This window comes from Brachyistius frenatus, unplaced genomic scaffold (assembly GCF_029030835.1).
Source record: "Brachyistius frenatus isolate BFR_SWC_R1_liver_20210118 unplaced genomic scaffold, ASM2903083v1 Contig_33, whole genome shotgun sequence".
In the NCBI taxonomy this organism is placed as follows: Eukaryota; Metazoa; Chordata; class Actinopteri; family Embiotocidae; genus Brachyistius; species Brachyistius frenatus.
In genome coordinates, this window is record NW_027210632.1 from 1352540 (window position 1) to 1367577 (window position 15038).

General features: G+C 41.3%; 1 protein-coding gene across 7 annotated transcripts in view; it reads right to left on the reverse strand.

Moving 5' to 3' along the window:
- Positions 1-1914: 1914 nt before the first annotated feature.
- celsr1a (cadherin EGF LAG seven-pass G-type receptor 1a) overlaps positions 1915-15038 on the reverse strand; it is an 85619-nt gene continuing 72495 nt past the window's right edge. For 4 of the 7 annotated variants that reach the window (XM_069700294.1, XM_069700293.1, XM_069700290.1 and 1 more), the window contains 14 exons: positions 14393-14560; positions 14151-14277; positions 13850-14050; positions 9655-9829; positions 8822-8934; positions 8374-8453; positions 8146-8272; positions 7904-8029; positions 7518-7654; positions 4986-5086; positions 4724-4864; positions 4251-4520; positions 3783-4161; positions 1915-2886 (listed from right to left, as the gene is read on the reverse strand). In XM_069700294.1, coding sequence (XP_069556395.1) covers positions 2859-2886; positions 3783-4161; positions 4251-4520; positions 4724-4864; positions 4986-5086; positions 7518-7654; positions 7904-8029; positions 8146-8272; positions 8374-8453; positions 8822-8934; positions 9655-9829; positions 13850-14050; positions 14151-14277; positions 14393-14560 — 2173 coding nt within the window. In that variant the 3' untranslated portion in view covers positions 1915-2858. Of the gene's footprint in view, positions 2920-3782; positions 4162-4250; positions 4521-4723; positions 4865-4985; positions 5087-7517; positions 7655-7903; positions 8030-8145; positions 8273-8373; positions 8454-8821; positions 8935-9654; positions 9830-13849; positions 14051-14150; positions 14278-14392; positions 14561-15038 lie in introns of all 7 variants that reach the window. The other 3 variants (XM_069700295.1, XM_069700291.1, XM_069700292.1) reach the window with 2 other exon arrangements.

Sequence of the window (15038 nt, forward strand, 5' to 3'; positions counted from 1 at the left end):
CATTAATGGCGAAAGTAAATTTAGGTTCAGTAATAATAATCTTTTGATGATGACAATTTAAGGGAACAGCGCTTCTTTGCTTTACAGCCAAAATGCAGATGAAAAGTTTCATACTACTCTCCATCTTCTGCATTGCCCTTTAAGACAGAGAAGTAGATACAGAAAAAGTCATGAGATACTACCTTGTAAAATAAACATGGTTATGTAAGGAGCCAAAAAATGAGGTGGTGCACAACTGCACTTCGTACTCATAGTCGGCCACTGTGCATAACGCAGATGGAGACATTAGCACTGCAACGACATTACCTTGTATGGACATCGTCTCTATAGCGTACACAGGCCTACAGTCTGCACCCCTGTTTGAAATGAGGGTGTTTGTTGGAATTATTCCATCCCTCTGTCCATCTGCCCTTTACAGTGTTATTCTTAATCTGCTGCAAACATAAAACTATATTCACATGTATAATTAACATCATTAAAGTTCCTAAAAGCTTAACTTTCAAATATTAAGTTTTACTTAAATGTTAAGATTAAATGACTAAAAATGTAATAACATTATTTTTGCTGATATTATTGTAAATAATTACCAAAATAATAATAAATAATATTATAATATGTATATATATATATAATCTAAATGTCATTGGTGAATTCTGATTGGTGCACAGGAGGTACACGGCATCATCTTATTCCAGCTGAGCCCTGCCCATTTCAAACCAGTAAAAAGAGCACGGACTTAAAAAACTAAAAAACAATAACCCTGAAATCCCTGATTTGAAACAACCATACCTATTTAACATTTTGCGTATTAATGTCTGATCCCATTTCTTGCGACGCTGATTAGAAAAGTAGGTTTCCATGGGTTTTAAACTACATTTTTGAATTGAAGTGGCTGCTTGTATATGAAATCTCCCTCTATTTGCACCATATATATAAGGAAGACCTTCCTAATGTTTGTACTTTTGTTGGATAATGTTGATTAAAGAGCAAATATTCCCCTCTACAGTGTAAAACTATAATTTAGTGGCTGTCAATTTCTGTTCATCCTTTTTTGGACCTCGAAAAGGTGAAGTTACCAAATTTTTCTTGAGCAGTGTTCAAGTTTCAACCAGCCTTATTTCTTTCCACCTGACAGACATGTGAAGGCACAGGACGGTTAAAAATTCATCATGTCATTTTTTTATTTTACAGTCGCAATCATCTCTTCTTTCCAGTGTCTTAAAACCATAAAAAATAAATATACATTATGTTACAAAACATTTCCAGTGTCTCGGATCATACAAAAAAAACAAAACAAGGACATTTATCAACAGCATTGATTACATGAGGGCAAAACACTGGGGGTGTACAGTATGTAACGTACAAAGGCATTTAGTGAGTGGTAAACGTGCTGTCCGTTGTCAGTTGCCATAAACTAGCTGCAAAAATATTAGAGTTGCTGTCATTTTGACTTTGAACTCGGATTCAGAAATTTAAAAAAAAAAGAGCAATCATTAAAAATCTAAATACATGAAAAAAACATGAGATCCATCAGTGATGCGTCATTCTTTGCCTTACTTTTATGCTAAAAAAAAAAACCCCGATTACAAAAATGTCTTTTTCTCCACCAATTTTGGAATAAAACTGAACTGACCCCAACCCTAATCTGCTCATTTACTGGATCTCACGACTTTGGTAACCAGGTGTGTTGCATCGGACAGACAGGCAGGACGGACACTGGAAAAGAAGGCCTCAGGTTCATAGTGCTCGAATTGTTTACAGCAGAAAGGAAAATTCTCTCTGTTCCACATAATTAATGTTCATTTAAGCTCTACTGTTCTACATGCACACACACACACACACACACACACACACACACATACACACACACACACACACACACACACATACCGTTTATTCTATGACTGTTGCTGTCGTGTGTGTGTGCGTGTGTGTGTGTGTGTGTGTGTGTGTGTGTGTGTGTGTGTGTGTGTGTGTGTGTGTGTGTGTGTGTAAGGCTTCGGTCCAGGATGAAGGCACACAGACTTTTGTTCTCTGTCTATTAAACCAGCACAGGAAGTGATTTTTCACAATTGCGTTCCCAGCGTAATGCAGGCACATTATTTTAAGTTTAAAAACTCGTCCTTGCTACAAGAAAATAGAGCATTTCTTCTTCAGCTTTAAAATTATCTACACATTAATTACACTCTAAATACACTGCACTGAGAAGCCGTGGAAGCCTTTCTTTGAGTTTAAAAAAAAAAAAAAAAAGAAGAAGAAAAAAGAAAGAGCACTCGGTGTGTGATAGCGCCGTCCAGTAAGTCTGAAGTGTTCAAAAGTCACTGAGAACAGTCTGTGTCTGATGCTTGTGGGACCTGTAGTCCTTGAAATCCTTTTGGACTACACGTGTGACTGTACCAGCTGGTTCATGCACAGTGATTAAACATCTGTTTTTCTCTTGTCAACATAATGATCCCGATTCAGGCTTCTCACAACCACCAGAGAGGAGCATCACTCCTGGGGGCATTCTTCATCTTCTGACTCTTCGGCCCCCATTTCCTTTCGAGGTTTTGGCACACATGGCTCCACTGCGTCATTTCTTGGTACAGTCCAACACAGCATTCCCTTTATTATTTCCTCATATCTTTCCATCGTCTCTGCTTATTGTCTTGTCTCCGGCAGTCCTAAAGTCTGCAATTAATACTGCTCTCCAGGGAGAGGAAACATGAGAGGAGGGATGGACGGACAAATCCGGCAGAGAGACTTCTTCTTCCTCCCCTTCGCCCGATCTTCAGTGCCCCTCCATCTTCAACTTTCTTTCATTGGATTCCTCTACTCTCGGCTCTCCTTCTTCTACTCAGGTTTTTGGGTTCCTCCTCTCACAAGGGCAGGCTGGTCTGGGTTTTCCTAACAGGTCAGATCGAAGTCTCATTACTGCCACTGTTAACGGAGGAAAAGGGCAGGAGGGAAAGAAGAGGGAGGGCGAGGTGGGGAGGTGCAGGGAGGAAGAGTGCAAGGAGAAGGAGAGGGAGATGAGAACATGCAGGGTGAAAATGAATGCAGGGATGCGGGGATTCATCATGCAGCATTTTAAGCAGAATGGTCACATTATATCATGCTATAGTTAAAGGAATTGTTTGGCATTTTTGGGATATATGATTTAATGTTTTTTTCTCGCCAAGAGTAAGATGATAGGATTGTTACCACTTTCATATGATGCTACCAGAAGCTGCTGGTTTGCTGGGAACAGAGGGAAATAGAGCTAGCCGGGCTCTTGCCAACAAAATCCACCTAGTAGCACTTCTGAAGCTCACACATGAACACAATATACTTTTACTTCAGTATATTGTGTCTCATTTGTTTCATAAAATGTGTTCGTTTTGTTTAATTTGTACAAAAATGTAAAAGTCTTTCCCCCTGTTTCCAGCTAAACTAAGCAAACCAGCTGCTGAAGGCCAAGAGCATATTTCCCAAAATGTCAAACTATTCCTTTAACTATGGATCCTATTATGATACATGCAGTGTTTCAAGGTCAAGCATTACTTGTCATTTAGCCATAACTTTTATGCTTGCTAATAAGGGTTTTCAGACTTTTAAAATCGCAATCAAATTGATGCTGAATCACCTTTTAAAGTGATTTCAATTAAGACAAGTGAATGACAAGTACCCACTTCCGAGCAATCATTCATTCATCTAATGAATGAGTCACTGGCCGAAGGATTCAGACTGTTGTTTTATGAGCGCTGACAATGATCATATATTGTAACCATCATCGCTGTTACATGCCGAGACTCTTTGCTTACTCTGAGTCAGACTCGTTGCCTCCGTTGACCGTCCCTGACTTCAAGTGCATGGCCACCCCTCCGTTGGTCTCCCGGTAGATGCCCGCCGGCGGCGGGCCAACGGGGAGCTGAGGTCGCGGGGCGACGGGCGGCTTGATGGGCGAGCTACCCTCGTGGTTCCCGAGGCGACCGCCGTCGTTGGAGGCCTGCGAAGGCGTCCGGGACGAGGGGGTCATGATGTTGACGGAGGAGGGGGGTGGGGATGAGGGGGTGTTGTTGTTGTTCGGTGGAGGGGAGGTGATGGTGGGGGGATTGTAGTCGCTAAGCTTTTCTCTCAGGCGGTTCTTCATGTTCTTGTCAGTCAGTGGAGGAGGGTAGCTGATCTTGTTCTTTAAGATACCTGAATCAGACGGACGATTCATATTAGCACACTTCGCATAAGATCAATTCATTCATTGAGATCAGGTCAGAAAATGTCTCCTCCCTCACCTTTTCTCTGCTCTGGTTGGTGGTTGCTGTTGCTGTTGGGCTGACTGGGAGGTGCGGCGTCTTTAGCGTTACCAGGCGTCTGTCTGTCCCTCTCTTGGGGAGCCTCCCTCTCTCTTTCACCGGTGTGGTTGAGTTTATTCTCCGGGTGCAGCTCCACGTTCACCTTGGTCTCCACCCTCAGCCTCTCTGCCCCGCCCGGATCCTCACTGTCACTGGCTGTGGTGGCCTCTGCCGGCCAGTAAGGCTTCACGTGATTGGGCACTGAATCAGCTGGTAGGAGGAGACATATCGAAATCAGCAATGTTAAAACAAAACATTCATTTCTTTCTTTCTGATATGATGACAAATTTCTTATTTTACAAGAGTGAACAGCTAACATTTTGCAGATGTATTATTGGGACCTAAACTTCTAATCCTGGTAAAGATTTATATTTTACAGCCTCTATTTAGGCTCAACGGGACCAAACATGAACCTTTCGGGGTGCTGTGAAGGGGTCTCTCATTGTTCCACTTTGGCTTGACATCAATGTCATCATCCTCGCTGTCGGAGGAGTGGGAGGAGGCGTACGAGGAGCTGTGTTCATCCACTGACAGCTCACTGTCTGAGTCAGAGTCTGATGGGAACAAGAAGGAAAAGGGGGAGATATCTCTATTAATAAAATGCACAGAAATATGCATATTCATGTCCATGCCAATGAATAAACGGTTTTATTTATTTGAATATTTAAACTTCACCATCTCCTTTGGTGCCGTTCCTGTGGAACAGAGGTCCATCCAGATCGGTGTGTCCTTTAGCTGTTCCTGAAGACACGCTGGGCTTCTGACCAGACTCCTCCCTAAGAAGACAAGAACAGACAGAGAAGGGAGAAAGGCAGAGAAGGACGGGGAGGCAAATGGGAGTGGAAAGTAGAGGTGGAGATTTGGAGGAGACGGAGGGGGAGCACAGCATCGCTGGAAGTTAATTCAAGCCCCAACTCGTGGTTTTAGACAACTAATGTTCAAGACATCATTACAAAACATCTGCTTCTGTTGTTTAGACGTGCTTCAGTCAGGTTAAAGTTGATAAATTGCCTGCTTCAGCATCAACAGAAAAAACATCTAGCACCGATGGATCGATGGAGGGTAATCCAGTGGCAGCTTTTACCATTTATATTCAGCTTCCTTCATCGGATGGATCATAAATTACAAAATGATAATTGGATGAAGCGGCTCAGTCTGTTTTTCTCCTCCCTTGTCCTCTCTACCTGTTGATTCCAGGTTGGATTGAGAATTTGGCTGGAGGGCAAAAATGCTACTGGAGACTCTGACCTGTCTGATCTAAGAGAAGCTTCTGGAAGCAGCTGAAGACGTGCCAACAGCTTCAGGGAAGAGGTATGCATTACATTCCCACCTCAACAGGTACTATCCCATCTCCCCTCTTTCCTGCTCTTTTATTTCCGCATCTCTAACCCATATATTCTTCTTTCCCCCTTTTCCTTTTTCGTTACTCTACCCTGATCTGTCTCTTGTACAAGCGGCACGCCACATCTTTCCCCCCTCCACAGCATTTTTGCTCTCATTGACCCTAGTGTAGTCTCAAATTACCCAGATGACAGCTTTACGAGTCGAGGCGTACAGTCAGACCTAACCTTGACTCTGTAAAACTCTTTTAAAACACCAGGTACATGTAATACCACTCCACTGCGATGAAAACATGTCTATGAAACACTGAAAACTCACAGCTGTATGACACATACAGGTGAGATTAGATGATAAAAAGCACAATGGGAAAGATATATCTCAAAATGTCAACTTTTTAACGGTTCATCATCTCCGCATTTGTCATGCTAGACCATATTAGAATCTAAATTATACCAATTTTCTATGCAGCTCTGCCCAGCTTTGCTGTATTGTACAACGATACACATTTTCTAACATGAGATCCAGTTTACAGAAGCTAGTAGTCAATGACTAAAATATATTGCTCGCAGTCAAGAGCCAGCATAATAAAGCTTATTAGGTACACCTACCGAAGTGATAAGGTAAAACTGCAATTCTTTTAGCTTAAAACTGAGAGTTTAATATCAGAGCCACATGATGGTTTGTTAGTGATTTTTTTTTTTTTTTTATGAACAATCTCAAATCAATTATCAAATACCGTATATTTAATGTTATGCAGTTATCAATACTGTAAAACACTAATAAATATAATATATTACAGCTGTAATATCAAATTTTTTTTACAATAAATTATAAAAACAAAATGTATGTAGTATGGCCGGTCTCAGGCGAACAGGATCGTTCTGTGTTGAACTGTTTCACAAAAAGTAACACCCTATCTACTGCTAATCGCCCATGCTCGATGCTAAAGAACCAGTGGACAGTGCTGTTAAACACAACTTTTTGTTTCGGTAGTAAACTGCACTTACTTCAGCATCTTACTCTAACATTTCCCTATTATACATCAACACCAACATTAGTTTCCGTTAAATTAATGCAGTGTATTAAAACCCTGCAGTAAATCCTACCGCCATGAAGGTTGCAATGTTCAGTTTTATTTGAAATTGTTTATTTCAACTAGTTCACATCACATTATCATTAGATAATTAAAATGTATCTATATTTTTTTTCACACAATCCACTTTCACCAATGCATTAGCCCTCATATCATGAAAATACTGCTCTACAAATAACATTTAAATCTCACATTAAGAATGTTAGCAGTGTAATAATGACGTACAAAATAGAACACAACGGTATGCTGAATGTTGTGAACGGACACCGTTGTTACTGTGTTATTTTGCCTTGGTGGGTTTCAATAGGAATTCTTGTTCCTGTAAGTGTGTGTTGCTGTTTTTTTTTGCAACCAGGCCACGCACCATGCACGGGCAAATCTGAGCACGGTCTTTCAAGCAAGCAGAATCCCGGTACAGCGCAGGTGCCGTTATGTGGCAGGATGCATGTGGGGAAGAAACGAGAGAAAACCCCTCCAAATGTAGAGAAATTCAGTGAGTGAGGTAGATAATAACGGGCCGGGCCGGGGGGGGGGGGCGGGGTGCAAAGGGGTTTGTATTATTGTCATGTGTGCGGATACATTTGGGGCTTGGTGTGTTTGTGTGTGTGTTAGTAAGTGTGAAACATCTGATGCATCAGCAGGCATGCAGAACAGGGGACAAAGAAAGAAATGTGAAAAAAAAAAAAAGTCCAGTCACGCATGCGCATACATACACACACTTGTCATGCAACAGTGCAGTGGAAGCAGCCATGCAGTCAGTGAGGGTGTTGTACCTGAGAGTGTAAGCCAGGTAGCTGCTGCGGCTCTTGGCTGACCTGATCGTACTCTCCAGGGAGACGGTGGACTCGCCGATGCCCGAGCGGTAGAGTGGCCCGTCCTCTGTGTACGTGTTGTTGCAGTTGAGAGAGCGCTGAGGGTGGAAGGTGGAAAATAGAAGACAGGATAGATGAAGGAGAAAACACAAGATATTAAAGATCTAATAAAAATGCAATGACAAATATTGCATGTATAATTAAGGACCACGAGGCCTGTATGAGTATTTTACAAAAAAACAAAACACGGAACAAGTAAGACAGCATGGTGTAATTTGACGATTTGATTTGAAATCAGGCAGAAATGTAAAACAAAAACTGTGAACATGTTCTGTCTGTTTACGTACTGTGAGCAAAGAGGCCCTTGTGGTGCTGGACTCGTCGGGCATGCTCTTCTTCCCCGTGAGGACGTTCTTGAGGTTTTTCCTCACCTCTTTGTTGAAGATCACATGGAAGAAGAAGATGAAGACTCCCTGTGGGGAAAGTAAAAGAATCATGCTTATTACAGAGTAAGTATGAGAAAGGTGAGTAAAGTGTACGTGTATTATCTGCGGACTGCGAGGTCACTGAGGTTAAATAACGCTGTTACCTGCAAGCAGCTGAAGACAGCGAACAGGTAGTGGAACGTCATCACATCGCTGTTGACCGCCATTAGACCGAGCAGCCAGGTGGCGCTGATGAGCAGTAGGAGAAGGAAGGCCATACGTAGTGCAGGACTGAGTTGGGAAAAACACAGATTTAAATTGTTATTATTATTTTTTTCAATGTATAATTCAAAAGTTGTATTGACCACCGGATGCTGTGCTGAGAAACTTACATCGCTCCTGATTTCTCCACAGCCTTCTGCCTGCGACCACAGGAAGCCTTCGCTGCCAGAATGAAGATCACTGTGTTCACCTTTAAAGAAAAGCAAGTAAGATGGAGAGCGCTCATTCATTTATTTTCATTGTATTTTGGCGCACATCATTTTATCGCTTTGTAATTGTATATTTCCCAAATTGCATGAAACCACTTTGAACCAAGCGTATGTGTCAAAGCATTCACGTGCAGAATTCAAAAACCAGAGTCACGTCGCTGCCTCGCAAATGCGCTTCAAATAATATCACATTTCAAATGAGTCAGGGATAATTGATGCAGTGCAGTTTGTGGCGTGTTTCAGCTGTCTGCACGATTTCCTTCAAAATTGCCACATTCATTTTCTGATATTATTATGGGTCAAGTCAGACAGCAGGAAAGGAGAGGCTACATTATTTTTGTGCACATACCAGGACAACAACAAAGATGGGTCCTGCGAAGCTCCAGATGAGTGTGTCATGAACAGAAAGCCAGCAGAAATCTGGGTTTCCGTAACCCTGAGGATCAAGACCAACTGCCAAACCTATACACACACACACAAACACATTCAAAATACATACATTGCATTAGATTTAAAAACAATTAAAAAGTCAAGAGTTTTTTCTGTTGTCTTTTACTTTTTGTGACTTCTTCTGTGGAGCCCATTCTGGATCTCTGGATCTTTATATTTCTCACATTATGCTATCCTCACGTCCAACAGTCATGTCAGTACATTGTAAAGCCTTTAATACAGCACAGTCACCTTACTGGACCGTCGAAGGGTTGTAGAAGCGACAGGCTAAGAAAAAATGGCGCTGATATATAGATGGTATCCGATGGTTGACGTTTTATGTTGTGGTTATATGAAGGACAATAAAAAGGGTTATAAAAAAAAAAAAAAAAAAATCCTGCATGTTAAGCAACACACACTCTTCTCCACTGCAACTGAGTTAAATATGTGAAATTCACGCCAGTGTTTTTTGTCTCACTGACAGATTGTGGACATCAGAGTAAAGAATATGTGTCTCTCCTTATGTCGCTTTCTTCCGTTGTCTCTTTAAATAATCTTCCCACGAGTCTCTCTTCAGGAGAGACGAGTCATGACACGAATCTCCCTGACAACCTGCCATCTCCCATCGCTCTCTCTCTGATCTCATGCGAACATGCTTTTGTGTGTGTGTGTGTGTGTGTGTGTGTGTGTGTGTGTGTGTGTGTGTGTGTGTGTGTGTGTGTGTGTGTGTGTGTGTGTGTGTGTGTCTCTCACCGGTGATGATAGCCGGTATACCCCAGCCTATGGCGTAGTAGAACCTCATGTGGCCGTGGTTGATGTTCCGCAGCTCTGTCAGCATGCGGTAGATATGCAGCCCCTCCACGAACATCCAGGCGAAGGTGCACATGTAGAAGTAATGGAGGAGGATGGCTATCACCGTACACATGAACTGCAGGGAGGCAGGAGGGAGGCAAAATGTGGAGAGACAAGAGAAGAATGAGGGGAAAAAGATAGAGAGACGACTTTGAGTACAGCCCAGTCTGGGTCTTTGTGTATTAGTCAACCCCGCTATCACTCACATGCCATCATGCTGTATTTTTGTTTTACTTTTCTACATTATCAGTAGATAAATTCAGCATCCAGTAAATCTTTCAATCCTTTCATGAGGTGTGTTCTAGCTAGAGTCTGAAATATATCTGCCAATATTGGCCTATCACAGATATATCAGTATATATTTGTTGATATGCACCAATATTACAACTTTTTTTTTGTTATTGAATATAATGGAAAAAAAGATCCTTGGGGTAAATTAGAAATTGTGTCTTTTGTTTGTTTGTGTGCGTGTGTTTATCGTTATCTATAATAAATAAATCACCGGTGAAGTGTACTTTTTTCACTGAATAAACTGTAAAATAACCTGCCAACATTACATATCTTTGTCACAAGAGTCAAAAGTGTTTGATAACCACATTTAAGAGGTCACTACAAAAATGTGTTTATATATTCTGTAAATACAGAATATGAGCCGATATCAATTTTGGATTTCTTTTACTCCCTAATATTGGCATCTAACCAAAAATAAAGTATTGGTTGGGCTGTAGTTCTATATTTTACAGCCTCGCAGAGTTGGTGTGCAGTGAATCTTTATTAGTCAGTGAATTAAATCACTACAATTTAATCACGTATTGCCTCAAAAGCATGACTACACCCCTTTAAATGGGATGATTTGCTGTTTTTTTTTTATCCTGCAAATTGAATCTCTTTGGGTGTTCGATTATTGTTTTGAAAATGTCACTTCAGGCTGCAGAAAATTCTCCACCATTCAATGGACTAATCAACTACATTTGCAGCCCTAACAGTAACACATCTCAAACTTTTTTCATGACAAACTTTCACAATTTATGTAATACAGTAATGATTCAACCTATCCCCACATTCCTTTATCTCCTTTCCTCCCACTTTCCACGTCTGTTGCTGTAATAAAGGAATGCTGTGTGTCAGGGAATGTCCCAGCAGTTGAGTGTGTTTTAGTGTGTTTCAGTAATACTGTGCACCGCTGTGGAGATCAGAGAAGGAGAAAGAAAGAGAGACTACTTTGACAGGGTTATAAATCATCCTGCTGATGGCCTGGGGCACACACTGACAGCATTCCACAGTTCTCTCTCTCTCTCTCTCTCTCTCACACACACACACACACACACACACACACACACACACACACACACACACACACACACACACACACACACACACACACACACACACACACACACACACACACACACACACACACACACACCTAAACTCTGGAGGACACGCACACCTGCCTGTTGCACTAATTAAAAAAAAACAAAAAAACAACAACTTTGCACTATTGTTTAGTTAGTTTTAATTTAATTTAATTATTCTATTTTATTTTATTTTATTCTATTTATTGTATATACTGTGCATTTTTATATTTAATATTTTTTACTGCTATTTTATTGCTTTCCTGTATCTATCAATGCTGCTGTAGCGAAATAATTTCCCCTTGGGGATTAAGAAAGAAAGAAAGAAAGAAAGAAAGAAAGAAAGATCTGTCTGTCTGTCTGTCTGTCTGTCTGTCTGTCTGTCTGTCTGTCTGTCTGTCTGTCTATCTATCTATCTATCTATCTATCTATCTATCTATCTATCTATCTATCTATCTATCTATCTATCTATCTATCTATCTATCTATCTATCTATCTATCTATCTATCTATCTATCTATCTATCTATCTAATTCAGAGAGATGCAAAACAACAAACAGATTTAACTCCCACTTTCTTTTATAAGGATTTTCTTGCAGACCTGGCTTCTACTCTTTAACAAAAGTTCATGCAGATGATAACTCCCACAATTTATGTGGGGCCTTTAAACTTATAAGCTCCTACCCCCCCCCCCTACAGTTAGTGATGAATTCCAAAACTCAAGCTGGTTCTTTCTGTTAAATCTAATTGTTAGAGATCATTTGATTGGTCAGAAACTGTTGAAATCAACTCCAGGTAAAGGTAACGAATTACATTTTTTTTTGCCTTTTTTCTTTCGTATTTGGAAAATGTTCAGGTATGAGAACTCACTTCATAGTCAGTTTATCCAAACGTGCAGGGGCAGTTGTTAATTCTAGACTAGATTTCTAGGACCCAAACTTGAAATATGTGGCTGATTTAAAATGTCTTTGCCATGTGAATGATGAGGTGTGAACTACTTATAAATAGACATATTGCTGAAGCAGCATGTAAAGCCTACTGATAGATGCCACTGTGACGGTCAGAGGCAAAATGTACATCTGGTTGACGGCTGGGGGTTGGCGGTTCCAGCCCACCACGGTGTTACGGGACTGACAGTTGGACCTGATGATGTCTTGATGTCTTTTTGTAAGATTGAAGACATCTGGTTTAGCCAGATTAGTCAGAGCTGATACATTTATTTGAAACTTTCTATACTTTCTAGACTTGAACCTAGACAGGTAGCTAAGGAGGGATAATGATGATATTTTGTTTTGTACTGATTAAATAAATGAGCTGGGGGATTTTGCTATATTTGGACTGAGCCAGGCTAGGGTTGCCACCAGCTTCTTGCTAAGGTTACATATTTACCCTACAAAAGTGAGAGTGGCATTGATCTTCTCATCATGGCAAGAAGGTGAAAAATATGTTCCATAAAATGTGAATTATTGCTTCAATTCTGTCCTTATGTCTTCCCCGTTTCTCAGATGTTGAAAACTTTCGTCCTCTAGAAAAAAAAACCAATAGGACGACTCGTCAATTAAGAGATTAATGATGTTTTCTGTACCGCAGACATGAGAGATTTATCAAAAAAAACAAAAAAAAAACTATGAAGTTGTTTTGGGAAATCTTTGCCAGGGCCCACCACCCTGAGGCCTGCTTCTGGAGACAAGTACCAGTCATAGCATGTCTCCACTACTGGCCCACGGAGGTGTGTGTGTGTGTGTGTGTGTGTGTGTGTGTGTGTGTGTGTGTGTGTGTGTGTGTGTGTGTGTGTGTGTGTGTGTGTGCGTGCGTGCGTGTGTGCGTGTGTGTGTGTGTGAGTCCAAAGGTCTGTCAGCAGACTTCAAAGAAATCCCACACCTTTTGATCCTTTACTGTATGTCTGTGTAAGTGTGTGTAAGTGTGTGTAAGTGTGTGTAAGTGTGTGTGTGTGTGTGTGTGTGTGTGTGTGTGTGTGTGTGTGTGTGTGTGTGTGTGTGTGTGTGTGTGTGTGTTTGTGTTTGTGTGTGTGTGTGTGTTTTCCTGACCATGTCTTTGACCAAACCAGCTCAAAATGAGATTATCAGAAGAACTGGCTCGTTGTATTTCTGACTTCAAACTCGACACTAACTCAGTTTATACCTTCCTTATTAATAAGGGAGATTTACAATGAGGTTACATCCAGCCAGGAACTTCACTTCACTAAAATTAACTTAAAACAATGTTATATTTGGAGAGCGCTGTGGCAACCAGGACATTCCTAACTATTACAGTCATTAGTCGATCATCAAAACACATAATCTGTCAAATAAAGACAGACTCTCAGGTAGGCCTCGGCGCATTAAGTCTTGTAAAGCCCCTGTCAACCCAGCGTTAGAAGGCTGCCTAAAGGCTGAACAAATATCCGAGGATGCCTGTCAGTTTCTGATACAGCAATACTGTAAACACCAGAGAGAGACGTGTTTATCCCGCATCAAGTTGCACCACACCACAAGCCACGGGGGCGTGTGACTTCGTCCTGTGTTTTTTAGCATATGCATGTGAAGTCTGTGCTGCTCGACATCTAAATCATTCTCATGAAATTCTCCAGTCGTCGTCGTGTGACAGGACCACAAGGTGGTTTATGTCTCACAAAAGAAATGTTGGAAACAACTGTCTAAGGCAACTAAAATATGTCGCAGTGTCTCCACTATTTATGGATATTTTTCACGTGTAGTTTGTGTGTGCTGAACATGTACTGACCAGGTAGTCCGTCTGATTGATGCCGAGCAGGAAGACAAGCTCAGAGAAGAAGAGCGCTGCTATCAGGTTCCTGTGGATGGCGTGGAGGTTGGAGCGGAGATGCCGCAGGAGGCACAACAGGATGAAGGTGATGAGGAGGAGGAAGAGGGAGACCGACACTGTGGTGTAGGTGACGATCTTCAGGGGGAGGACGTCGCCGTGCTGTGGAGAGCATTTCCAGGACATCCGAGTCAGAAACCACGCAGAAGGCAGAAAATAGAAAGTTCAGCAGGATGTTTTGAATAGAACTTTTAGACTGTACCTCTCTCTTTGAAATGTCCATCAGCACGGCGAAGCTGGTCATGTGGTTACACTGACAGCTGATGTGGCTGTTGTTCCTGTTCAGCACCTCGCAGCCTTTAGAGGACCAGCCGCCTGTGCCACCGATCCTAACCACCCCAACACACACGCACAGGTGTCAGTAATGTACACATTTAAAGCAAACAACAACAACAACAACAACACTTTTATCTGCAAATACGACTGAATACTCCTCTAACTCACGCGATGGAGTGGTCCCAGTACACACAGACAGGTTTGGTTCGCTCCTCCGTCTCCAGCAGGGTGTACTCCAAAGTGATGGGGGGGTCCAGGATGGGAGGAAGAGGTGGACCCTCGCTGTGGACGGTGGCGCTCACTATGGCTGTGTTGATTACCGGACGGTTGGGGAGTCTGAAAATACACACATAAATTTAACTTAATTTAACTTAAGAATTCATTTTAACCACTGTCCAGAGTCGCCCTTTGGTTTATATGACTCAAACTGTACATACTCATATTCAGAGTTGAAGTTTTCAACACCTGAATGCTTTTTCCATGACAAACCAAAATGTTGTCAAAATATGGTTAAATTATTTTAGTTCCTCGTGTTAATTTATTAATCTTATTTTAGAATAACATCTTTCATGACTTTTTCTCTTGTCACACACGGAAAGCACACAGGACACTCCCTGACTTCATGTTCAACCTCTGAGAAACTATTTAAAATGTTATGGGCCTGCAAAGTGATGGTTTCTTTCAAACAATGCTCACAAATATTACGACGTGCGTTAAAATCAAAGATGAAAACATTTCATATGAGGTAGGGTTCTTTAAAAGTTTACAGAATATAAATACTAGTAAGTAGAGTAGAGAGTTTTTAGAGTTCAGA